The 26,219-nt window shown below is 36.2% G+C and overlaps 1 protein-coding gene across 1 annotated transcript; it reads right to left on the bottom strand.

Moving 5' to 3' along the window:
- Window positions 1-2,639: 2,639 nt before the first annotated feature.
- On the bottom strand, window positions 2,640-24,651 carry ADAMDEC1 (ADAM like decysin 1). Its single transcript, XM_043453766.1, has 14 exons — window positions 24,491-24,651; window positions 24,140-24,258; window positions 23,268-23,344; window positions 21,788-21,866; window positions 19,586-19,662; window positions 18,186-18,372; window positions 17,898-17,960; window positions 17,152-17,223; window positions 15,967-16,136; window positions 15,523-15,604; window positions 14,409-14,539; window positions 13,438-13,612; window positions 8,297-8,380; window positions 2,640-3,346 (listed from the first exon to the last, which is right to left on the bottom strand). The coding sequence occupies exons 1-13, from the start codon at window positions 24,537-24,539 to the stop codon at window positions 8,300-8,302; spliced, it is 1,362 nt and encodes a 453-aa protein (XP_043309701.1). The 5' UTR covers window positions 24,540-24,651; the 3' UTR covers window positions 2,640-3,346; window positions 8,297-8,299.
- Between the last annotated feature and the right edge of the window lie 1,568 nt (window positions 24,652-26,219).

Below are 26,219 nucleotides of genomic sequence, written 5' to 3'. Positions count from 1 at the left end.
AGAAAGGGTGTTTTCTGATACATCCATTGAGGACAGTAGATTTCTTTCCATTCTGTTCTCCCTGACCCTTACCTTTTCCTTCTGGTGAGCTTTTTTTTTATAATATATTTTTTTGGTTTTTAAACTTATGTATTTATTTTTTATTTTTTTTTATTGAAGCATAGTTAATTTAGAATGCTTTGTTGGTTTCAGGAGTAGAGCAAAGTGAATCCCTGTGTGATTATATGAACTCATTTTTAGCAGCTTTACCCATATAGGCCATTACAGACTATTCAGTAGCGCACTTTGTACTATACAATGGGAGAAGGCAATGGCACCCCTCTCCAGTATTCTTGCCTGGAGAACCCCAGGGACGGGGGAGCCTGGTGGGCTGCCATCTGGGGGGTCGTACAGAGTTGGACACGACTGAAGCGACTTAGCAGCAGCAGCAGTGTGTATGTGTCAACCCCAGTCTCCCAGTTTATTCCCTCCTGCTTACTCCCTGGTAATCAGGGGCCATAGCACACCAGACTCCTCTGTCCTCCACTGTCTCCCAGAGCTTGCTCAAGTTCATTGCTCCATTAAGTCGGTGATGCTGACTAACCATCTCATCCTCTGCTGCCCACTTCTCCTTTTGCCTTCAGTCTTTCCCAGCATCAGGGTCTTTTCCAATAAGTTGGATATTCGTATCAGGTGGCCAAAGTGTTGAAGCTTCAGCTTCAGCTACAGTCCTTTCAATGAATGTTTAGGGTTGATTTCCTTTAGGATTGACTGATTTGATCTCCTTGCAGTCCAAGGGACTTTCAAGAGTCTTCTCTAACACCACAGTTCAAAAGCATCAATTCTTTGGGGCTCAGTCTTCTTTATGATTCAACTCTTGCATCCATACATGACTACTGGAAAAACCATAGCTTTGACTATATGGACCTTTTTTTCCCCCCAAAGTGATGTCTTTGTTTTTGTATTTTTTTTAATTTTTGCAGTATAATTCTGTTTATATAAAATTTTTTGTGTGATGGCTAACTTTATGGGCCAAATTGACTGTACCACAGGATGCCACTGGGCCCAGTAAAGCAGATTTCCCTCCTCGGGGTAGGTGGGAATCATCTAATCTGTTGAGGATCTGAGTAGAACGAAAGTTGGTGAAAAGAAGAATCTTTGTTTTTTTCTTCCTGCCTGCCTGCTCAAACTGGTACATCTCACCTCATTTTCTCCTGCCCTTGGACACCACCAGCTCTCCTGGGTCTCCAACTTGCAAATAGCAGATATGGGTATTTCTCAGCTTTCATGATTGTGAGCCAATTTCTCCTAACAAAATTCAGTCTCTCTTTTTCTTACATAGATATATAGATAGGCAGATGATAGAGACAGACATACTTATGTATCTATTAAAACTTACATTAGAAATCCACAGAGAAACCCCATGCATAACTGTATTTACATTTGTTCACTCTGTGATTTAAGTAGATAGATACATATCTATATAGCTCTCTATCTATTTATCTATATCACAGAGTGAATAAATATAAATATAGGATGTATCTCTGAAGAACTCTTAGTTTTGATATAATTTATTAAATATAGTTTATTTAATATAATTTGTTAAGTTTCTCTGCAGAACTCTAAGTTTTAATATTATTTTTAATTGAAAATTTATACAGGCTGGTTTTTTAGTAATGGTTGTTTTACAACCAGTTCATAATATTCCTGATCATTTTAACAGTTGACACTCATGAACCAGTCCTAGCTGTTGCCAGCATGCTACTTGCTAAATCCCTGTAGCTCCAGCTGTTTTATTATAAGAAGCCTCTATCTGTTCATGAAGTATAGGACGAATAAGCCTAAAGAAGTCCTTTTTCCTTGGAAGATTTGGGTGGAGTTTCCAAGTGTCTCAGTGGTAAAGAATCTCCCTGTCAATGCAGGAGATGCAGGAGACATGGGTTCCGTTCCTGGGTCAGGAAGGTCCCCTGGAGAAGAAAATGGCAACCCACTCCAGTGTTCTTGCCTGGACAATCCCATGGACAGAAGAACTTGGTGGGCTGCAGTCCATGGGGTCACGAAAGAGTCAGACATGACTGAGCAAATAAACACACACACACATACGTGCACACACACATGCATGCACACACGTGCATGCACACACACGCATGCACACATGTGCACACACACACACACACACAGTGGGCAGGGATATTGACAAGTCATGGCTATACCATGGCCACCAGTGACATCAGACATGCAGTGTCTCTGTAACACTTGAAGAGCCAAAGCCACCAACAACATGGAGGCAAGGAAGGCGGGGCGGGGGGGGCTTTCTGGAAAGTTGCTTGTTTCAGAAAGTTGCTTGCTTTTACCAGTATGTCTAAGTTCTTGCTCTCCTGACCCAGGCATCAGTGGAAATTTGGACAATTGTTAAAAAACAATTTAGAGAAACTTCAAAAAGAAGACTAGTCTTGTGTGACTGGCCTCAAGTCATTTCATTCTGGGCATTAAAAGAGAACATGACCTTTCTCCTCTCCATCACAATGCCTGGCTCTCTGTGGCAGTGCTGTCAAATGACCAAAGGGGAAATTGTCTAATTATGCGAGACTTTATCATCTAACACAGACCTACAACAAGGCTGGAAAATATTCATTTTCAAAAATGACCACACAAACAAATTCCTCAAAAAGTTGTGCTTTAATTCACTGACGCTGTGGTTCATTAAGCCAATAGATGAATGAAGCAATTCTTGGTGGCTAAAAGACAGTGTAAGCAATACAGAGTTTTTCAAATTAATGTTAAATGTGATGGTGAAAGGATTATACATGATAAAATTGAAAAAAAAAACTTCATTAGCCTTGACATGATATAGAAAAATATCACACGTCTAAGAGCAAGGAAAGCAGAATACTGAAGAGTAAGAAATGACACATGAACTTTGCTTTCCTTTCTTCCACCAAAGAGTACACTCATCAAATGATCTTATTTTTTCATGGACTAAACTAAAATAAAAGAGGGATTAAAATACAAGTCACTTGCCACTATACAATTCTGAATTCAGCTTGCATAATTCAGTAGAGCATTTTGTAATGTTTTAGTCAAAGACTAATTTCTTTTGTTCTCCAAAGAAAAGAGCTAAACAACAGCTTCAAGATCCTTAAAAAATACATTTAAAGATCAGACTAGAAAATAGGCAGCTTCCCTAAATATATCTATTGACTTGTTGACTGTAGAGGTAAAATTACAGGAAGTATAAGGACAAGTGAAAAGCAAAATACAGTTAAGGACAATGGTAAGACTATGCAAGATTCCTGGCATGTTTGGATTTCTTGATTCCTGTCCTGGCAAGTAGCATCACAATGAAGTAGATGTTTGGATTCATCCTCTGATCAAAAGAAAAAAATTGGAAGCCATGGTCATTATAAATTATAAAAATTATGTAATAATAGCAAATATTTATAGAATTTAAATAATTCTAACAACCCTACTGAAAGACAATACCATTAGCTTCATTTTACAGGTGAGAAAATGAAGTAAATAATTTGACCTGAAGTGCTACAGGTAGTTTGGACCTAACCTGAGAAAATAATCAAAGTATCCTGAGTCAAAGTTCAGTTTTCTTTCCATGACACTAAATTGCCAATATTGGCCAGTAAGGGGACATGTCCACCTATCATTCCAAGCCCCTAAAAAAAATTGAAAGGTTATGGTTTGTGATGATATGCTTCTGATCTCTGTGACAAAGGAAGAAGATGGGAATAATTTCTAATATTTCCTGTAGAGTGGATCACACTAGGGGTAAAACTGAGTGAAATGATGCTTGGTGAGAGAATGACTAATGTGTATGCTCAGTAACTAGTCGTGTCTGACTCTTTGTGACCCCATGGACTATAGCCTGCCAGGCTCCTCTGTCCTTGGAATTTTCCAGGCATGAATTCAGAAGCCTTGAATGAGTGATACTCCTCATCATATGACCTTTCTGGTCCTTTCCTTGAGGAAGTGAATGTCAGTGATCTTTCAGTTGATTGGGTGGTGGTGGTTGAATCACTAAGTCTTGTCTGACTCTTGCAACTCCATGGACTGTAGCCTGCCAGGTGCCTCTGTTCATGGAATTCTCTGAGAAAGAATACTGGAGTGGATTGCCATTTCCTCCTCCAGGGGATCTTCCAGACTCAGGGATCTAACTCATATCTCTTGTGTCTCCTAAATTGGCAGGCAAATTCTTTACCACTGACAGGGAAGCCACTTTGAGTTGATTATTCCCTTTATAATCTCTCAAGAAGTTCAATTCCAGATAAGAAAGTCAACACGTTAGAAATGAAAATGGAGAAATCACAATAGACAACACAGAAATATAAAGGATTGTAAGAGATTACTATCAGCAACTATATGCCAATAAAATGGACAACTTGAAAGAAATGGACCAATCCTTAGAAAAGTATAATTTTCCAAAACTGAGCCAGGAAGAAATGGAAAATCTTAACAGACCCATCACAAGCACAGAAATTGAAACAGTAATAAAAAATCTTCCAACAAGCAAAATCCCAGGACTAGATGGCTTCACAGCTGAATTCTACCAAAAATTTAGAGAAGAGATAACACCTATCCTACTTAAACTCTTCCAGAAAATTGCAGAGGAAGGTAAACTTCCAAATTCATTCTATGAGGCCACCATCACCCTAATACCAAAACCAGACAAAGATGCCACAAAAAAGAAAACTACAGGCCAATATCACTGATGAACATAGATGCAAAATCCTTAGGAAAATTCTAGCAAACAGAATCCAACAACATATTAAAAAGATCATACATCATGACCAAGTGGGCTTTATCCCAGGGATGAAAGGATTCTTTAATATCCACAAATCAATCAATGAAATATACCACATTAACAAATTGAAAGATAAAAACCATATGATTATCTCAATAGATGCAGAGAAAGCCTTTGACAAAATTCAACACCCATTTATGATAAAAACCCTCCAGAGCAGGAATAGAAGGAACATACCTCAACATAATAAAAGCTGTATATGACAAGCCCACAGCAAATATTACCCTCAATGGTGAAAGATGGAAAGCATTTCCCCTAAAGTCAGGAACAAGACAAGGGTACCCACTCTCACCACTACTATTCAACATAGTTTTGGCCACAGCAATCAGAGCAGAAAAAGATGTAAAAGGAACCCAGATTGGAAAAGAAGAAGTAAAACTCTCACTGCTTGCAGATGACATGATCCTCTACATAGAAAACCCTAAAGACTCCACCAGAAAATTACAAGAGCTAATCAATGAGTATAGTAAAGTTGCAGGATATAAAATTAACACACAGAAATCCCTTGCATTCTGATACACTAACAATGAGAAAACAGAAAGAGAATTAAGGAAACAATTCCATTCACCACTGCAATGAAAAGGTTAAAATACTTAGGAATAAATCTACTTAAAGAAACAAAAGACCTATATATAGAAAACTATAAAACATTGATGAAGGAAATCAAAGATGACACAAATAGATGGAGAAATATACTATGAGCATGGATTGGAAGAATCAACATACTGAAAATGAGTATACTACCAAAGCAATCTATAGATTCAATGCAATCCCTATCAAGCTACCAATTGTATTTTTCACAGAGCTAGAACAAATCATTTCACAATTTGTATGGAAATACAAAAAACCTTGAATAGCCAAAGCAATCTTGAGAAAGAAGAATGGAACTGGAGGAATCAACCTGCCTGAGTTCAGGCTGTACTACAAAGCCACAGTCATCAAAACAGTTTGGTACTGGCACAAAGAGAGAAATATAGATCAGTGGAACAAAATAGAAAGCCCAGAGATAATTCCACGCACCTAATGGACACCTTATCTTTGACAAAAGAGGCAAGAATATACAATGGAGAAAAGACAATCTCTTTAAAAGTGGTGCTGGGAAAATTGGTCAACCACTTGTAAAAGAATGAAACCAGAACACTTTCTAACACCACACACACACACACACACACCTTAAAATGGATTAAAGATCTAAATGTAAGACCAGAAACTATAAAACTCCTGGAGGAGTTTACATAGGCAAAACACTCTCTGACATAAATCACAGAGGATCCTCTATGACCCACCTCCAAGCATAATGGAAATAAAAGCAAAAATAAACAAATGGGACCTAATTAAACTTAAAAGCTTTTGCATAATGAAGGAAAGTATAAGCAAGGTGAAAAGACAGCCCTCAGATTGGGAGAAAATAATAGCAAATGAAGCAACTGACAAAGAATTAATCTCAAAAATATACAAGCAACTCCTGCAGCTCAATTCCAGAAAAATAAACGATCCAATCGAGAAATGGGCCAAAGAACTAAACAGATATTTCTCCAAAGAAGACATACAGATGGCTAACAAACACATGAAAAGATGCTCAACATCACTCATTATCAGAGAAATGCAAATCAAAACCACAATGAGGTACCATTACACGCCAGTCAGGATGGCTGCTATCCAAAAGTCTACAAGCAATAAATGCTGGAGAGGGTGTGGAGAAAAGGGAACCCTCTTACTCTGCTGGTGGGAATGCAAACTAGTACAGCCACTATAGAGAACAGTGTGGAGATTCCTTAAAAAACTGGAAATGGAACTGCCATATGACCCAGTAATCCCACTGCTGGGTATACACACTGAGGAAACCAGAATTGAAAGAGACACGTGTACCCCAATGTTCATCACAGCACTGTTTACAATAGCCAGGACATGGAAGCAACCTAGATGTCCACCAGTAGATGAATGGATAAGAAAGCCACGGTACATATACAGAATGGAATATTACTCAGCTATTATAAAGAATGCATTTGAATCCATTCTAATGAGGTGGATGAAACTGGAGCCTATTATACAGAGCGAAGTATGTCAGAGAGAAAAACACCAATACAGTATACTAACGTATATATATGGAATTCAGAAAGATGGTAATGATGACCCTATAATATATGCAAGACAGCAAAAGAGACACAGATGTAAAGAACAGAATTTTGGACTCTGTGGGAGAAGGCGAGGGTGGGATGATTTGAGAGAATAGCATTGAAACATGTATATTATCATATATGAAATAGCTTTCCAGTCCAGGTTTGATGCATGAGACAGGGTGCTCAGGGCTGGTGCACTGGGATGACCCTGAGGGTTGGGATGGGGAGGGAGGTGGGAGGGAGGTTCAGGACAGGGAACACATGTACACCCATGGCTGATTCCTGTGAATATATGGCAAAAACCACCACAATATTGTAAAGGAATTAGCTTCCAATTAAAATAAATAATTTTTTTAAAAAAAATCCAAAAAAGATTCAGGAAATTCAGGAAAGGGTGGCAGTTGGTAAGAATAACTCCATTCATATATTAATAATTTGTCCAAGTCTTTCTCCTTTTCATAATTTTTGTTTGTTGCTGCCATTTTCAGATTTGGAGACTGGTTTTACTGAAAGGAATATATCAAAAACAATTAGGTCTCCTAGCCCAACTTATGTAGGAGTGTAAAATACAAAAATAATCCATGAATTATGCATTATTGAAGCGTTTTGTTTATTTCAAAAAAAAAAAAAAATCTTTTGGCCATGCCACACAGTTTATAGGACATTAGTTCCCAGACCAGAGTTTGAACCCAGGCCTATGGCAGTGAAAGTACTGTGTCTTAGCTACTGGACCACCAGGAAATTCCCTAGGCATTTTAAAAGGAATAAAATTGTCAAATCTTGTAGTGCATTGTTAAATTTTATCTTCTGACTACCTTTCAATTTCAATGATCAGCACTTAAACAAGAAGAGAATTTGCTCATCAATTGAGGTCTTTGCTTTCCTCATGGTTCAGCTGGTAAAGAATCCACCTGCAATGCAGGAGACCTGGGTTTGATCCCTGGGTCAGGAAGATCCCCTGGATCTACCCACGCCAATATTCTGTCTTGGAGAGAACTCCAGGGAGTGTATAGTCCATGGAGTTGCAAAGAGTTGGACACGACTGAGCAACTTTCCCTTTCACTTTTCTGTTTGTCATATTACTTTATATTAAACTCATTATTACCTTTCAGAATTTCATACAATTTTAGCACAGTTTTCAGAAGTCCTAGTTTCATGATGACAAAATAGCTACTTTTCTCCTTAGTGTATTAGTATATACACAACTCTGAGCTATTTATGTTCATAATGGTGACTTTTTTTAATTTCTGAATTTGAGTCATTTAAAAAATGTAAAATGAAATAAATTGAGTTTTAGCTTTGTTGAACTCAGTGTCATATCTATCTTGAATCACATAAAAATATGAAAATGTTTGAGAACAAAGAAAGAAAAATAAAATCTTACATGTTACTCGTCAGTCTCTTTTCCACAATTAACTTCATGTTTTAACATACAGGTCATGGCTTCACAGCAAGGATTGGTACATTCCTTTAAAACACACACACACAATGCAAAAGTGGGTTCAAGCATTTTTTCCCCTATAGACTAGGTGCACAGAATTCTGGTATAAGATGACAATGAAATTTCACTTTTTAAACTAAATTACTCTGCTATACAAATTCGAGTTGAAATGACCAAGGAAATTTAATGATAGAAAAAAAATGCTGAGTAATGAAAACCATCTCTTAAAAGTACAAAAATAGAATAATCCAAACACTTTCCCAAATAAATTCACCTGGATGGTATTACATGTATGTTAATTTAAAATTCAAGGGAGAATATTTCTATTCTCTTCAAACAGCTTGATGATAGAGAAAAAAAATTTTTTTTTAATCCTCAATTCATTTTACCAAGCCTGCATAATCCTGATAATGAGAACTGGTAATGAATATATACATCATACCATTCTCATTTGTGAGTATTAATACAAAAACTTGAGTAAAATATTAGTCAAACACTAGCCTATTAATATAATAATTCTCCATTACAAACTCTGCAGAATATTTTGTCACCAAAAATGCAAGGGTGTCTCAACAGTACAAAATAAAGTAACATTATCCATTATATTAAAAGACTGAGGGAAGAAAACAACTAATACTAATGTGATAGATGGCAAAAATTAGTACAAATTAGGCAAGCATTATTTAATTAACAAGTGTTAGTGAACTATGAACAGTGTTTTGATCATCATGATAAAGAAAATCTATCGGTGAATAGTAAAAGCACATTCAATAAAGTATAAAACAAGAATTATTTTTATGCTATATTATTATGTTAACTCTGATAAATGCTATAAGACAAAAATATATTAAAGCATAATAATCAGATATATAATAATTATTATCTATAAATAATAATAATTATGTTTTCACTGTTTATACATGATAAAATTCTTGAGCTAGAAAAAAAAAGAGGATCAATTTCCAAAAACATTCAGTTAGTCACTAAGATAGCTGTTTAAGATAATAATAAAATAATGTCAAGAACAGTAATAAATGAGAACCTAAATAAAAAGTAAACATTATATGTACTAACAGAAAAAAGAAAAAAGTTGAAAATATTTCAAAATAAACTTTCAAAATATGCAAGAACTGCATGCAGAATTTTTTATTTAACTTCTCTGAAAAACTTCAAAGGCAACTTATCTTTTAAGACAATACTTAATGTTGTGAAAATGCCAGTGGCCTTTAGAGTGAATTGTGAATTTTACAAATATCAAACTGTATTTGCAGGTAAATTGACAAAATAAATAAATAAATAAAACCAATATATTTATGGAAGAATGAACACTGAATAATTACTATGAAAACACAGCAAAAAAAATGCCAGTGAAGAAATTTTCCATTACTGATATTAAAGTGTGTTACATAGCTGGATTCATTAAAATAGCATTATGGTTGTTTGATAATATCTAGACAGAATGATTATTTTTACTAAAAATAATAAAATAGCATATAAGATCCTGGAAAATGGATTTTTCATTAAAGAATTCTGTATAAAGTAAATATACTACTTTTTAGGTAAAAAACAGCTATTTAAAAACTCACTTGTTCTTAAGTTTAGACTCTCTAGATCTCTAATTTTATTCAGCTACAGAAGAAGAAAATCAACAAGATATGGAAAGAATATGGGAACTGGATGATGTAGTTAAAGAAAAGAAGATATTAAACACCGTATAATAGTAGTTTCTCCTCTCCTGTTCTCTTCCCTCTCTCTCTTGTGTGTGTGTGTGTGTGTGTACTGAACACGCAGCATTTTACCTGTTGAAATTAGAAATACCAAGGATTGTGAACAACTTCAGTTATCCTCCACTTGAGAAACCATATGGGAATATAAGGAGTAAGAATGAGATAAACATAAATCTAAATTATTGTAAAGTGTCAAATCATTTGTATAATTTCATATCTCATTATAATTAACAGAATATTTACATTATTCTTTGTGAATAATTAAGTTGCACCATGTAAACTTATAATTAAATAACTTAAATTTTTTTTTGTTTTGTTTTTTCTTTTTTGATATACAGGCTTAGTTCCTTCATGGGATCTTCTCAGATCATGAATGGAACCCATATCTTCTGCATTGGCAGGCAAATTCTTTACCACTCAGCCACCAGGGAAGCCCTCAATAGCTTAAAATTTCTGAATAAATAAACAGCATAGAAAGATTATATGTCTTCCTCATTGTCACAAAGCCTCTTAAAGTAATGGATACATCTTGGGTTGCAACAGGTTTCACCAATTACTAGCTTTGTATCCTTGGATCTAGTTACTTAGCTTTTCTGAGTCTCACTTCTTTTCTAAATTGGGAAAATAAACCTGTTTTGTAGGTTTGTTGTGAGTAATAAAGGAGATTGTGATTATAAAAGCATTCAGCAGATTGACATGTAAAAAGTCTCTTCAAATCATAATTCATTTTTTTAAATAGAACACTTTCTTTTAGAAACCTACTCTGAGACTGCTAATGAACATTCTATCAGAGATATTCTTTAGGATACACTGATGTCTTGAAGGGATTAGATTTTTATGAAGATTTAGCCAGAAGTACCGTAATTATCTTAAATGTTCTATGTTAATCCATCTTCTACAGACTTGTGTGATTTTTCTTTTTCCTCTTTACGTTTTAATTTCTCCTTCTCATTTACACACTGCTTGATGACTGTCTCAATGGAGAGAATTTACTTCTGGATTTTCAATTGTTGCATCTGTGTGTAAGTACTTAGTCTCTCAGTTGTGTCTTACTCTTGGCAGCCCCATGGACTGTAGCCCACCAGGCTTCTCTCTCTCTTGCCTGAGATTTTCCAGGCAAGAATACTGGAGTGGGGTGCCATTTCCTCCTTCAGGGGCTCTTCCAGACCCAGAGATATAACCCACATCTCCTGCATTGGTAGGCAGATTCTTTACCACTGAGCCACACGGGAAACCCCTTTTAAATTGTTATTGTTCAACAAAACGATCAGCTGGGAGTTTATGTGATTTAGAAATCTGACTAATATATTTAAGAAATGTCATAAGTGACACGTATCATTAAGGATTTACTTTTTAAAAGGAAGTACACTTGCTTTATAGTGTGTTAGTTTCTACTGTACATCAAAGTAGAATATAGTAGAAACTATATGCTCATGTATATCCCCTTTTTATTGGATTTCCTTCCTATTTAGGACACCACAGAGCACTACAGAGTTCCCTGTGCTAGACAATAGGTTCTCAATAGTTATCTATTTTCTGGAGAAGGATATGGCAACCCACTCCAGTATTCTTGTCTGGAGAATCCTGTGGACGGAGGAGGCTGGTGGGCTGCTGTCCATAGGGTCGCACAGAGTCAGACATGACTGAAGTGACTTAGCATGTATGCATGCATTGGAGAAGGAAATAGCAACCCACTCCAGTATTCTTTCCTGGAGAATCCCAGGGACGGAAGAGCCTGATGGGCTGCCGTCTATGGGGTCACACAGAGTTGGACACGACTGAAGCGACTTAGCAGCAGCAGCAGCAGCAGTTATCTATTTTATATATAATATCAATCGTGTATATATGTCAGTCCCAATCTCCCAGTTCATCCTATACCCCTAGCCCCTAGAATCCATACATCCATTCTCTATGTCTGTGTCTCTATTTCTGCTTTACAAATAAGTTCATCTGTACCACTTTTCTAGATTCCACATGTAAGTGAAACCATATGATATTTGTTTTTCTCTTTCTGACTTACTTCACTTTGTATGACAGTCTTTAGGTTCATCCACATATCTGCAAATTGCACAATTTTGTTCCTTTTTGTGGCTGAGTAATATTCCATTGTATATATATGTACCACATTTTCTTTATTCCTCCACCAATGGACATTTAAGTTGCTTCCAAATCCTGGCTATTGTAAATAGGGCTGTAATCAACGTTATGATGCTTGTATCTTTTTGAATTATGGTTTTCTACAGATACATGCTCAGGAGTGGGATTGCTGGGGCATATGGTAGCTCTGGGGGCTTCCCAAGTGGTGCTAGTGGTAAAGAACCTGCCAACCAGTGCAGGAGACTAAAAGACACGGGTTCAATCTCTGGGTTGGGAAAATACCCTGAAGGTCATGGCAACCCACTCCAGTACTTTTGCCTGGAGAATTTCATGGACAGAGGAGCCTGGTGGACTATGGTCTATATGGTCGCAAAGGGTCAGACACCACTGAAGCGACTTAGCACACACACACTATACTATGTTTAGATTTTTAAGGAACCTCCATACTATGCTCGATAGTGACTGTACCAATTTACATTCTCACCATCAGTGTAGGAGGGTTACCTTTTTTCCACATCCTCTCCAGTATTTATTGTTTGTAGATTTTTTAATGATGACCATTCTGAGCAGTGTGAGGATAACTCATTATAGTTTTGATTTGCATTTCTCTAATATTAAGTGATGTTGAGCATCTTTTCATGTATTTTCTGGCCATCTCTATGTCTTCTTTGGAGAAATGTCTATTAAGGTCTCCTACCTATTTTTAGATTTTTTTTTTCTTTTTTTTACATTGAGCTGAATGAACTGTTTGTATCACAAGGGAGATTAGTCCCTTGTTACTTGTTTCTTTTGCAAGTATTTTTTGCCGTTCTGAGAGTTGTCTTTTCACCTTAATGATTTACTTCTTTTCATTGAAGTTCTTATAAAATCATATGATAAGCGTATCCTGGCTTTCAAAATGCTTTTCAAAAGATGACTAAAGTCAGTACTGAAAACAAATACAAGCCTACTTTTTACTAAGATGCCAAGTTTGTCTTTAGAAAGAACTTCCAAAAGTGCATTTTAAAAGAGAAAAAAAGAAAACATTACGAACAGCACAGGGAGCTCAGCCTGGTGCTCTGTAATGACCTAGAGGTGTGGGATGTGGCTGGGAGTGGAGGCAGGTGCAAGAGGGAAATGATATATGTACATGTCTAGCTGATTCACTTTGTACTTCAGAAACTGACACAACATTGTAAAGCAATTATACTCTAATTAAAACTAAAAAGAAAGCCACAGTAACTCTCTAGTAAATTTTTCAGACCACAGACATTTGCATACCTCAGGAGAGCCACAATCACAGTCTTCACCTACTTCCAAAAGTTGGTTCCCACACACTGGTTTTGTCATATTTTTAGGAACCAGTGCTTGCAGTAGGCATCTTGGCTTTTGAGATAGCATGTATTTTTTAAAATGTGAGCGACTGCGTGTACTGAAATCCTTTGGGAATTTTGAACTGCAACCAGAAGAAAAATGAGAAATACCATGTTATATACAGTGATGTTAACATAAGAATGTGACTTGTCTAACTAGTTCAACAAAAATTCCAAATTTAGTATAAATGAACCATGTTATATGTGGAGTGTGAAAGAGCATGAATACTACTGTCATTGGAAAATTCTTTTTCTAGATACCCAGTTGTAGGAGTTTGAAGAATTTCAATTCCTGTGCAGATTTAATTCTGCCCTAAATGGCAGCAGTGATAAGCTTCACCATTTGTTATCATTCACTCATCTCACTATTGAGGGCTGAGAGGTAAGTGATAATAACAATGAATAGTGAAAGGAAATAATCACAAACATAGAGGTTGAGGGGAGATACTTAACTTCCTATTTATGAACACTTCAACAGTAAGATATGTTTATTGATTTTTCTATCTCAAGTCCTTGCAAAGTGTTTAGAATTAAAAGGTAACATTAATAAAATAAAAATGAATGGATTGGTGATAGGGATTTATAAGGATGTTCTCATCTTAATTATATAAATATTTTTAGAAAAGACTGCTTTAAGCTAAAATTATTTTAAGTTAGAGTAACATGGTCACTATACTTATAAACTCTACCTTGGCATATTTGGAAATCTTAAATAATGAGTTCTGCTAGCTGGTAAATTCTGTGCATCAAGAAGCTAGAGCACGAATTAGTTGGAAACACAGCCATTACATTAAAAAATGTTCATCCAATTATACAGGCTGCATCTGAATTCTGTAAGGTTTAAGAATTTTTTTTTTCTCTAGAGTGACAAGGTCTCACCTTAGATATTCATTCATCACACAACTCCCAGAGGGACACTTGGTGTTATATGGAACATCAGGCATACCGAGGACATGACCCAATTCATGTGACATCACTCCTACAAGAGAGACACTGTTCTTTCTCTTACCCTGGTGAAAAAAAAAATAGAAATATCTATTATTTGTGAATTTATTCAATTATTTGTTCATTATCATTGATGTTTGGTATTACAAAGAATAATAGTTTGACATGAAAATTATTGAGTCATTGAGCTTCTTCCCCTGTCATTGGTTATTGTAAATTGTAGACATTTGAGACAACTGACAGGACATTGTAAACATTAAAAATGTTTACACTTCAAACATCGAAAATGACATTGTAAACATTTGAAATGATTTGCTATTGGAAATCTAACTGCTGAGCCAGTGCTCAATCAATATGGATTATTGATAAACCATGGTTAAATCATGATAATTCCGTTATTCATTGTTGTTGTTTAGTTGCTAAGTGGAGTCTGACTCTTGTGACTCCATGGACGGTAGCCTTCCAGGCTCCTCTGTCTATGGCATTTCCCAGACAAGAACACTGGAATGGGTTACCATTTCCTTCTCCAAGGGATCATCCCAACCCAGGGATAGAACCCTCATCTCCCACACTGGCGAGTGGATTCTTTACCAACAAGCCACCAGGGAAGCTCGTTCTGCATAGGAAGTACTAAAAGATATCACACTATGTACTCAATTCTAAAAAATATTGCTATGGTGACTATGACACTGGCAGTGTTGGGCCGTGTGACACTGACATGCACTTTGTCCAACCTCCCTGGCCATAGATACTAGCGACGATTAATTTGAAGTTACCTCAAATCCCACAGGGCACCTGGATTCTCTTTTTGTTCTGATCTTCCTCTTCTAACTCCCTAACATCAACTAAAGAGTGAAAGCTCTGGGAGGGTCAATGTAAAGAGATATTCTGTTTCATAATCCAAGGAATCCTCAGTGTAGTGATCTACTAATTCAGGTTCATTTCTACTTTTATTTACTGATTCAGCAAATGTACATTGTGCTAACTCTAAATAAGACATTGTGCTTGTCTTCATAGAGGTTGTAGAACCTCCTATATGTTTACAAACCTCAATAACAGCAACGGACGATGGGGTGCACAAGGAATTCGAGGCCGCCAGTCCTGTAATTCGATCTTTGAAGCCAATTCCACTGCGTGAAAATTACAGGTATGTTGTCACAATCTGAGTCTTTTGAACCATCAGCTTCTGTCAACTCTGTCTGAGACTTTCCTAGTTCCCCTACCCTTTTCCTATTCATGAGGTCCCAGAAAAGCCACTGCTATTCTATAGCATTAGAATGACCGCAGATGGTTATCCCACATCCAAGAGTCAATTTTAGTGATCTGACATGGGTCTGCAACAATCCCACAGGTGAGTTGCTAATAACAGAACTTTAGGCTCTCTGATCACTGAACAGGGAGGTAGAATTGAATAGGAATCTCTGCCAAGAAACCTTTGGGATAATTATCTTCTCTGTCAAAACAGTCCTGGCTCTGGCCAGTGTGTGCTTACCTGAGTAGCTGAGCATGGTCATGGGTCTTCATTTTTCCCAGGTTAGAACGATGCCAATTCATAAATTTGTTAAAGGTGGCACGTGTGTTGTGTACCACCTTTATCTTGTCACCATTAGACCATATTTCCATACCTACCAAGGACACTTGAACATCTATGGTATTGTAAATCTGAGGGAAGAACATTTTTCATCATGAAAATGTTTTATATTTCTTTTTTTAAAAAATTATTGAAGTATAGCCAATTTACAATGTTATGTTAATATCTGCTGTAGAGCAAAGTGACTGAGTTTTGTTTGTTTTCAGTTATACATATGTATATATATACATGTTAGGCAAGTGTACGCTCCTTGATTCTGTCTCGTCACAATAAAGATTTGGAGTGACAGACATTAAAGCCCTCAGCGCTTCACAGCTTTTGGGTCTTGGGCAGACTGTGTTATAGCTCTCAGGTCTCAAACAGACTGTGCTATAGCTCTTAGACAAATCAGTGTTACAGCTCCGTGTTACAGCTCTGATTTATTTAGATACTAGCAGGAAAATCCATCCTCGAGGTATGAGGGCCTGTCGACCCAAACACGCGAAGAGAAGAGCGCCCCAGCATGCGGGAGAGAGAGAGAGAGACCCTCCGCCCTTTGGCTTTTCTTTTTATATGTTTTCCCCACCCCCCACCCCCGGGCCTGCCCTATATAAATGGGGCTAGCCAGGAGTGTTGTTTGTTCTACCTGAGGTCCTCACCCCGGTCCTCGGACCTTCCTTTGTTGTATTTTCGTGGGCTTTTCCCTTCCTTATCTTCTAGCCACCACCATTCTGCACTCCTGTTTTCTATTCTAACTATCTAACACATATATGTTCTTTTTCATTCGTCTCCATTATGGTTTATCCTAGAATATTGTATGTAGTTCCCTGTGCTATACAGTAGGAAAGATTTATTTAGTTTTTTTTTAGATATTTCATCGATTGCAAGTGATGGATAAATGTAACCCGTTTTGAAAACAGAAAACCCAGAAGTTGCCTTTCCTACAGTATACAGTGATTTTTACCTTGATGTTAATCCTTGTCTACCAAATTTCCCCAAACTGCGGACTTTAAGCCATTGTAATTCTCCCAATTCTTATTTGCTTAAAATATAGAAAAGCCCTAAACTCCTATGTGGAAACGTATGTTTATAGAACAAATATCTTACCACATTGAGCAGGTTTATCACATCAAACACAAAGCTTCTTATCACAGTTATGTTCTCATTATACATCTTATACTGTAAAATACAAAATGCAAAGAGTAATTAAAATCACAAATTAAAGTGAGAAAGCTGATGGGGATTTTATAGTTTAAGAAAACTTACACATTTCGATGTAAATAAATGTCTGTTCATTCCACATCTACCTTATCTAAGAATCTGTTTCAACAAATTCTATTTCAAATGTAAGATGTTTTTGGCAAAAGAAAACTTAAGTATTCATATAAAATATCAATTCAAATTAAGTTGAATACATCATATTAGTTTTAATGTTTTCAAACCAATTTAATATTTTAAAAATTTGGTTATGAAGCATAAATTCTCATTTATTATAATATATGAATTAATAAATTATATATAATTTTATATCTATTTTATATTTACATGTTATAGTGAGAACTTTAAAAAGATATTAATAACCAACTCGTTTATGTTTCTAGTTATTGTGGTTGTTTTACTGTTGCTATCTGCCATTAAGTATATTTCCCATATCTGAATATTTTGGCTGCAGATGAATTTTAAAAGAGCGGGAGTGAATGAAAACTATTTCTGACATGGTAGGTAGAACAGATAAGACAATCATGTGGAGAGGCTTTGTATTTTTCATGAGAATAGTTTATTGTTTGCACCTGCTTGATAAGAAAACTGAAAAGTTGACTTAACTACCCAAGAAGAGCTCATTTCATACTCACAAAAGCATTATCCAGCACCAAAAGCAGATCAATGTATTTCTCAGCATGAAGAAACTCTTCTCCCTTAATGAAGAATGAAAGAACATTGTTAATAATATCTTCAACCTGAGAGATTAAAAAGCTCACAAAAAGATTTATTTATTTATTTTCCTTCAGAGGAAAAGTAAATTGAAGAATAAGTAAATAAGGGTTGGACTTGACTCACACAAGTGATTTCTGGATACACCAGTATTTCATGCATCATTACTGGGTCAGTTGAAATGAATGATGGTGGGAAACTGCACTCACCTCTGGACTTTTGAGTGACCTTGAGCTTCGAATAAGGTCCTGTTTCCTGCCAACGTTTCTTACACCACAGGTGTGATTAGCTGGGTTGAGCTCCTCCTGGTTGTATGTGACTACAGCGTGTTCTTCTTGGTCTGTGCTTTTCAGAGGCTTTATCATGTATCTTTGATCATGATGTGTGAAATAGCCCCTGTGAGACACAGAGGTTAGTATTTCAAGATTTTCTGCCAGAGTCACACTCGCTGGCCAGAGTGAAGGTATTCTTCTCCCTCAATGCCAAGTTCACACATGGTTTTCATTCATATGTCTTGCAGCTAACTTTTGCTAATTTAAGTTATAATCAGTGTTTGCCAATACAAAAATAGATCCTATTTTAATTACCCAGGGCATTCTGAACAAGAAGTACTAAGATGAAGCTATTCCCCCAAATTTGAAATTTACACCGTGAGCTCAGTAAATATTTGTCCATAGTTTATTTTCACATTTAGCAAATATTTCTTGGCAGATCCCAGGAATATAAGGGAGAATGTAGTAAAGGAGTAGATACCTTTCAAAGGATACCTTGCAAAGGAGTAGATATCTTATAGATACCAAGAACCCCAAAGAGAAAGATTGATGAGCAGATCAGCCAGAGGAACAAGTTGGAACTAGTAGTAACTTAAAGATTTTCTCTTCTTAGAAGGAAAATTAATTCAGAAATACATAGTGAAACTGTATGATGAAATATTAGAAAGCCAACACAGCTGTTAAAAAAATTACATCTACAAAAGCACTGTAAGATATGGGAAAAGGCTTTTGATGTCATGTGGTATGTCTCATGTTGGACAAAGAATCATGTATTTTATTTTACATTTCAATCATATAAATGATATTTTTGTTTATCTGTATAAAAGACTGAACCGTGATCAAAAACTAATAATAGTGATACTCAGAGGTAAAACTTTTTGGTGGTTATTTTCTTATTTGTGTTTTCTCACCCTTTACAAATTTTCCCTAACTGGCAAGAATCACCTTTGTAAACAGAAATACCACACAGATACACAAACACACTCATACACACAAACTTCCAAAAATTATGTTTAACGTGACAACTGCAGGGTAGCATCTTGGTTTCAGGGAATGAAGGATGGATGGATAATAGATATGAAAGTGAATCCAGATGTCATCATGCTCCCGAATATAGTACTTGTTTAAAAATTGCTAACTCTAACTTTGACTAGAAGTGCAGATAATGATAATTGCAAAGATGATACATTATTCTTCACTTTAACCATGTAGATTCAGCATTTTATCAATGGAAACAATTTTACCAAAATAGTAAGAAGACATGGTGTCCAGGAAGACTCAATATTGTGCAACAAAATAGTGCTTGATGTTTAATATTTTTACAAGTTGTAGCTCACCTCAATCCATCACAAGTACTAATGCTGGCAACAGAGTCCTTTTCATTTAGGATGTGTCCTTTATAGTAGCAGTGTTCCTAAGGTTGGAAAAAAATTTTTTAACTACAAAAATAAATATATCACAGTTGTATTGAAAACTTATCTTGAATATGTAGGAATGTTCTTCAAATAGTGGCTGTGACCAGACTAGCTCCCACAAACAAAAACATGGAGATTCTCAGTAGTTTTATGGACCTCTCCATCTATGACCTTGGGAACTCTCCATATTTGGTGGTTGAGCTGTCTTTGTGACACTAATTCACACTAAAGAAAAGTCCAGGAAATTTGAACCTAAATGGACTCATGGCAAGAGTAGACAATGCAATTGAGAAGTAACCAGTTGCTTTATGTAGTCTATAGCACTCCCCAGGAACTCTCATGTTCAAGTGCCAACTTTGGAGAATTTAGTATCTCTGTGCAAGCTCCACTATGCATTACATATCAATAAAATGAGGTATTCATTTTTCTAAATTCTAGAGTCCTCAAGAGGCCATACCACCATGTCTGAGACCCTGTGATTTACGGGTCAAATTCATTTTTTTTTTTTAACTGGTGTGTTAGTGGTAGCCCTTTATCAGCCTCGAAAGCCCAGAGAGTTTGTCTATAACTAGAGATTCAGACTGGCTTCCCGGGTGACTCAGAGGTAAAGAATCTGCCTGCCAAGCAGGGAACACAGATTGAATCCCTGGGTTGGGAAGATCCCCTGGAGAAGGAAATGGCATCCCACTCCAGTATTCTTGCTTGGGAAATATTATGGACAGAGGAGCTTGGTGGGCTAGAGTCCATGGGGTCACAAAGAGTCAGACACGACTGAGCGACTAAACCACCACACAGAGATTCAGATATGTTGGCACTTCATATAAGCAAAATAGGGGGTCACTTGTGTAGAACAGTCCAAGAAAGCTAATGAATAAACTCTTGTTCAAAACAAACTGACTTTCTTCAGGGTCTGACATTCCATCTGTGTCTTTCTTGCCTTTACAAGAAACCTTGTCATTATAACATTTTCATTATAAAAATGTCATTAACATTTTCTTGTAGACGAGCTGGAAAAGGTACCACATTAAGATGTCACTGGCCATTCACACTTAAGTATGAACTAATTTATCAGATACTTTCCCCACAGGTCAATGTTAGCAAAAATCCAGATGCCCTTGAAATAAGAAAGTAAGAAGGGAACAAAGGGCCATTCTGTGGCCAAAGTCTTGTTTGTTTTTTTACAGAGACATAGATGTATGGGACACCATGGAGGGTGGCTCTGAGAAATGCTCTAGCTTGATAATACTCATGACTGAACCTTTTTTAAAAATTAAATATATTTATTTTTAATTGAAGGATAATTGCTTTACAGTATTGTGTTGGTTTCTGCCAAATATCAACATGAATCAACCATAGGTATACATATGACTCAGCCTTTTTATGTTCTCTTCCTATTCTTTTCTTGGCCTTGATCCTCTATGTCTGACACCTACACCTTGGCATGATTTCTATGATGGTGGTTTAACCGGATAAAAATTTTTATTAGATAAATAATTGATATACCATTGTGAATCTCAGGATAAATGCATTTACCACTAGAAACTAGTAAATAGTGACATACATTTTGAGTACCTAGGAGAGAATATTTCTAACCTGGTGATAAAATGGTTTAAGGGAAAATAGATTTTTAGTTTCTTCTTAAAATGCAACACTTGAGGGACTTCCCTGGTGGTCCGGTGGTGAAGAATCTGCCTTGCAATGCAGAGGTTGTGGGTTCACTCCTTGGTCAGGGAACTAAGATCCCACATGCCGAGGAGCAACTAAGCCTGGACACCACAACTAGAGATTCCATGCACCACAACGAAATACTGAGCATGATGCAGTGAAGATCCTGTGTGTCACATTTAAGATCCAACACACTCAAATACATGAATATTTTAAAAAAAAATTCTTTAATGCAACACTTGAGAGCCTCCTACTACTTCTATCTTTTAAAAAAGATATAAAAAAATAAAAAATAAAAAAGATATAATTCTTTTTTTCACCTGTTGTCTCCTTGGTCTTAGATGAGCCCCTCGCTTTCAAGTCCTTTGATTTTTTTTTTTAAGTTGACCTTGGACTTATAAATCTCATGATGTAAGCAGCTGATCCAAGTTAAGAGTCCCAGAAAGCATTCAGACCTACCATGTTCTGAGGTCTTGTGGTGATTTCTTCTCCACCGGGTGAGTAATATGTTTCAGTGTAGTCTGGTCCCAGGAGATGCCTGTAGAGAGCAGAAAGTTGAATACTCTCATGGTGACAATTAAGACAATATCCCTGATCCAATCTTGAGCACTAAAGGAATGATAATGTTTATGGTGAGAAAGAGCTGATCTGATGCACTGATCTTTTTCCAATATTGTGAGTCTGCTCCTGAAGCAAATCAAACATTCAGTTATACCTCTTAGATCTGAGGAAAGAAATGTCTTCCAATATTTTACTAACACAAAAATCAGAGAGTGATTTTTCTAACTTCAAATATATTATTGGGATTCTTTGCACCAAGACCACAGCCTCTAAGCAATCTCAGAAGGATGTTGGGTCACAAGTACACATCAAGGACCACTGTATTCAGGGAGAAGTTTACTGGCTATTATAGAACTTGGTGGAACCCTATTCCCTGAGATCTATCTCAAGGCTGTGTGCCCCGAATGAGCCTTAGATATAAAAGCAGAGACTTTACTTTGCTGACAAAGGTTCATCTAGTCAAAGCTATGGTTTTTCCAGTAGTCATGTATGGAAGTGCTGAAGAATTGATGGTTTTGAACTGTGGTATTGGACTTCTCCCCTAGAGAGTCTCTTGGATTGTAAGGAGATCAAACCAGTCAATCCTAAAGGAAATCAGTCCTGAATATTCATTGGAAGGACTGATGCTGAAGCTAAAACTCCAATACTTTGGCCGCCTGATGTGAAGATCTGACTCATTTGAAAAGACCCTGATGCTGGGAAAGATTGGGGGCAGGAGGAGAAGGGGACGACAGAGGATGAGATGGCTGGATGGCATCACCAACTCGATGGACATGAGTTTGAGCAAGCTCTGGGAGTTGGTGATGGACAGAGAAGCCTGGTGTGCTGCAGTCCATGGGGTCACAAAGAGTTGGACATGACTGAGCGACTGAACAAATCTGAGCTGAAGTGATATATCAAATGGATAACTAATGAGAACCCACTCTATAGCACAGGGAACTCTACTCAATGCTCTGTGGTGACCTAAATGGGAAGGAAATTAAAGAAAGGGGTTATACATATACGTGTAGCTGATTCACTTTTCTGTACAGTAGAAACTAACATAATATTTCAAAGAAAATATACTCCAATTAAATAAAAGTACTGGAAAGTCACATCAAAGGTTTGAGTTTATCTGGGTAAAATATATTTGCAGCAAATTCCAAAATTACCAAGGAAGAAAGTTGTTTGTGCAGCTTCCTTTGTTTTATACTTTGCATATAATTTGCTAGAGAAACATCAAGCTTTTTCTATAACATTAATATAAACTATTAGCATCTAATGCTCAATATGTTTCATGTCTTCTTTGTGAAATTATACTATATAGAGTTTCAAGATTTATTTTCCTACATTTTTTTAGAATAATCCAGTGATTAGACTTGCAGAAAATACAACTTACTCAGCTTTTTGTAGGGAAAGAATGACTTCTTCTCCATTTAACATCATCTGATAGTGAAGTTCAGGTTCATATCTTTCCTAAAGATATTTAATAATATAATGATAATTTACATTTCTGAATCTATCTAAAATAATTATAATGATATAGGTAGCTGTACAGAATGATAATTACAAATGCATGTAAGATAAAAGCAGTTCTCATGCTTCTAAAATATGTAAAAGGAAACAAATTTTACACCAAAATAGATTTCCAAAAAGTACAATAACATGGTAATAATACAGATTACACTCACTCTAATATGTAAGATATGGACTTATCATTTGCTGTAACGTATGGTATACAGTGACTGACTGATGGTATACAGTTCTGTACCCTAATGGATCCTAATAGGGTAATAATAAGGCATATATTTTTACTGCTTTAAAGCTAAACCAAATATACTAAAAAAGCTCAAACAAAAGCATACTAAAAATTAAAATAAAAATTATAAAATGAAGAAAATATTTGCAAAAATGTAATAGTCAAAGAGTATCTTCAACACAGTAAAAAAAAATCTTGTAAATTAATGAGATAATTTTATCTCATAGAAATGGCTGCCATTCCTGTCTTCCTTTATTTTGTTCTTCCCACAAACTTGGAGAAATGTCCAAGCTGCTTTATTCTTTCTGATCCAGAGAGTCAGTTAACTTCCTTCCTGCTGCTTCAGGGCAAAAGCACTTAAAGAAAACCTATGCCCTCTCCAGGGCAAAGGGGAGCTTTTGTATAAATGGATTTCAAAATTAAACTATTAGATGTTGACTGTGACATCACTTCTACTAGTAAAAGGTCCTTACTCTCTCACTAGATGACACCATGATCAATCCACTGCTTACCTCTTTGCCATGCTTCTCTGTTTGGTTATTCTGTATCTCTCTTTTGTGTAAAATGTGTAGTTTCTTAGGATGAACTACTTCATACAGCTCTGATTCAAGTGTTTGTCTTATGGTCATTGCTAGAGAAAGAGACATAACATTGATATAAAATATGTAAATGTTTTTGTTGACTGGTTTGTTGAAATCGCATGGAAGACAATTCCCATTGAGAAGAGAAACACTGAGAAGAATAATTTCCTTCTACCTAAGCTTTGATAACAAAGAATTTTTCTTTAGCTTTCTCTCCCTATCCTGGAAAGACATGACAATGATGAAATAATTCTTTGAAATTGTCAGTATATTAGTGCTTACCTTGAGTCTGAATGATGAGCCAGAGGATGGAGAGCAGGACCAAAGACATGTTGGTACTGCAGGTAGCTGAGAAGTCCTACTCAGCACAAAGTTGTGATCTCCCCAGTTGTCCAGTTTTATCTCCCCTACTTCACTGTCCAGCTTTATCTGCCCCCTACTTCTCTTTACAAATTGAAAAAAAAAAAGTTTTAAAAACCTCAAGCCTTCTTTGGAAGTTTAGGGAATGTTTCCTAATGGCTTTGGAAAGTTGCCAAGACATTGCACTGTCAAGATCATGAGAATGTTCCTCATTTCTGAGAGGTATTTATGTCTGTGGTTACATCTTGTTAAGGACTCACATCTGGGCAACTGCTTGGCCCTGGTGCTCCAATAGCATGGGAAAGTACCTAATGAGACTGATATCTGTATATATATTTGCACACACATTTAATTCAGCCATCACTCATGCTTTTCAGTAATCTTATAGAAATTAATCTATATATTTAGAAAATCTATCAGTCTGTACATGTTTTGAAAAAGTGTGTTGATCTTCTGGACTAGCAAAAAGATATAAATGCTTATAGAGAAAACTTAAATTGAGGGAAAAATAGTTGGTCACCCAATGGCCCAACATTATGTTTATATTTCTTTGATTTCAGATGACTTCCTTTGGATAAAATGCTAGAAACAGTATTATTTAGCAAAAAAAGGTAAAACAAAGTGAGATTCTTGGTATCCATTGGCCTGGTATTTCTCAGAGTTAACTCTAAATTATATTCCTATTAGTAGAGTTTTCTCAATCTAAAAATCTATGCTCTTTACCTACTGAGTTTATTTTTTACTGATACATTTGGGAGTTTGCAAGCATCGGATTGGAAGTTTTATAGCAATCTCTCCATGTCTATGCTTCTCTTTGTTTTTCTACATTCTTTGGAGTCATTTAAGTTTTCTCTATAATTTTCTTTATCTTTTGCTGGTCTAGAAGATCAACATTCTATATGTATCCTATAGTATGCATGCATGCATGCTAAGTTGCTCCAGTTGTGACCGACTCTGTGTGACCCCATGGAGAGCAGCCCATCAAGCTCCTCTGTCTATGGGACTTTCCAGGCAAGAATACTGGAGTGGGTTGACATTTCCTTCTCTGATTTAATCGCTAAGTCATGTCCAACTCTTTGGAACCCCATGGACCTTAGCCCACTAGGCCCCTCTGTCCATGGGATTTTCCAGGCAAGAATATCAGAGTGGGTTGCCATTTCCTTCTCCCATATCCTATAGTAGTTACCACTAAAATTTAGCAAAATGAAATCTTAATAACATCTAACTACCATCAAATAATACAAGACCCTGAAACGGTGTAGCCCTTCTCAGCATCCCGTCCGTAGCCACCTTACATGTTGTAAGGTGTTTTAATTCCACCATGATTTCATCCCCTGGTCATTATAGTTAGTTCTGTGTTTTATACAGATGCTATTTGAAATTATTTGTAAGAATACCATCTTCTTTTCTCCAAGATTCTTTTTTGTAAAACATATTTTCTAACAAATCATCTCTTAGAGTAAACAGTACTGTGTTTTAAAATTCTTTAAAATTCCCAGGAGACTATATTTATTTCACTATATTCTTTAATGGTAGTTAGGTGGGAATACAGTTTTAGGATGACAATAAATGTATCAGCATTTGGGAACTATTTTACTGTTTTTTGGGGGGGGGCAATTCATATTACTGTTGAAAATTCTTTGACTATTAA

Source organism: Cervus canadensis, chromosome 30 (assembly GCF_019320065.1).
Source record: "Cervus canadensis isolate Bull #8, Minnesota chromosome 30, ASM1932006v1, whole genome shotgun sequence".
NCBI classification, from domain to species: Eukaryota; Metazoa; Chordata; class Mammalia; order Artiodactyla; family Cervidae; genus Cervus; species Cervus canadensis.
The sequence above is the reverse complement of the archived record's forward strand: the minus strand, read 5'-3'. Positions and strand labels throughout refer to the sequence as shown.

Coding starts and splice junctions, on each gene's coding strand:
- ADAMDEC1 (XM_043453766.1), bottom strand. CDS start 24,539: ATGTCTTTGGTCCTGCTCTCCATCCTCTGGCTCATCATTCAGACTCAA. Junction 24,259..24,490: donor GCTCATCATTCAGACTCAAG/GTAAGCACTAAT, acceptor CTCTTTCTCTAG/CAATGACCATAAGACAAACA. Junction 16,137..17,151: donor TGATAAACCTGCTCAATGTG/GTAAGATATTTG, acceptor TTCTTCCCTCAG/ATTTACAATACCATAGATGT.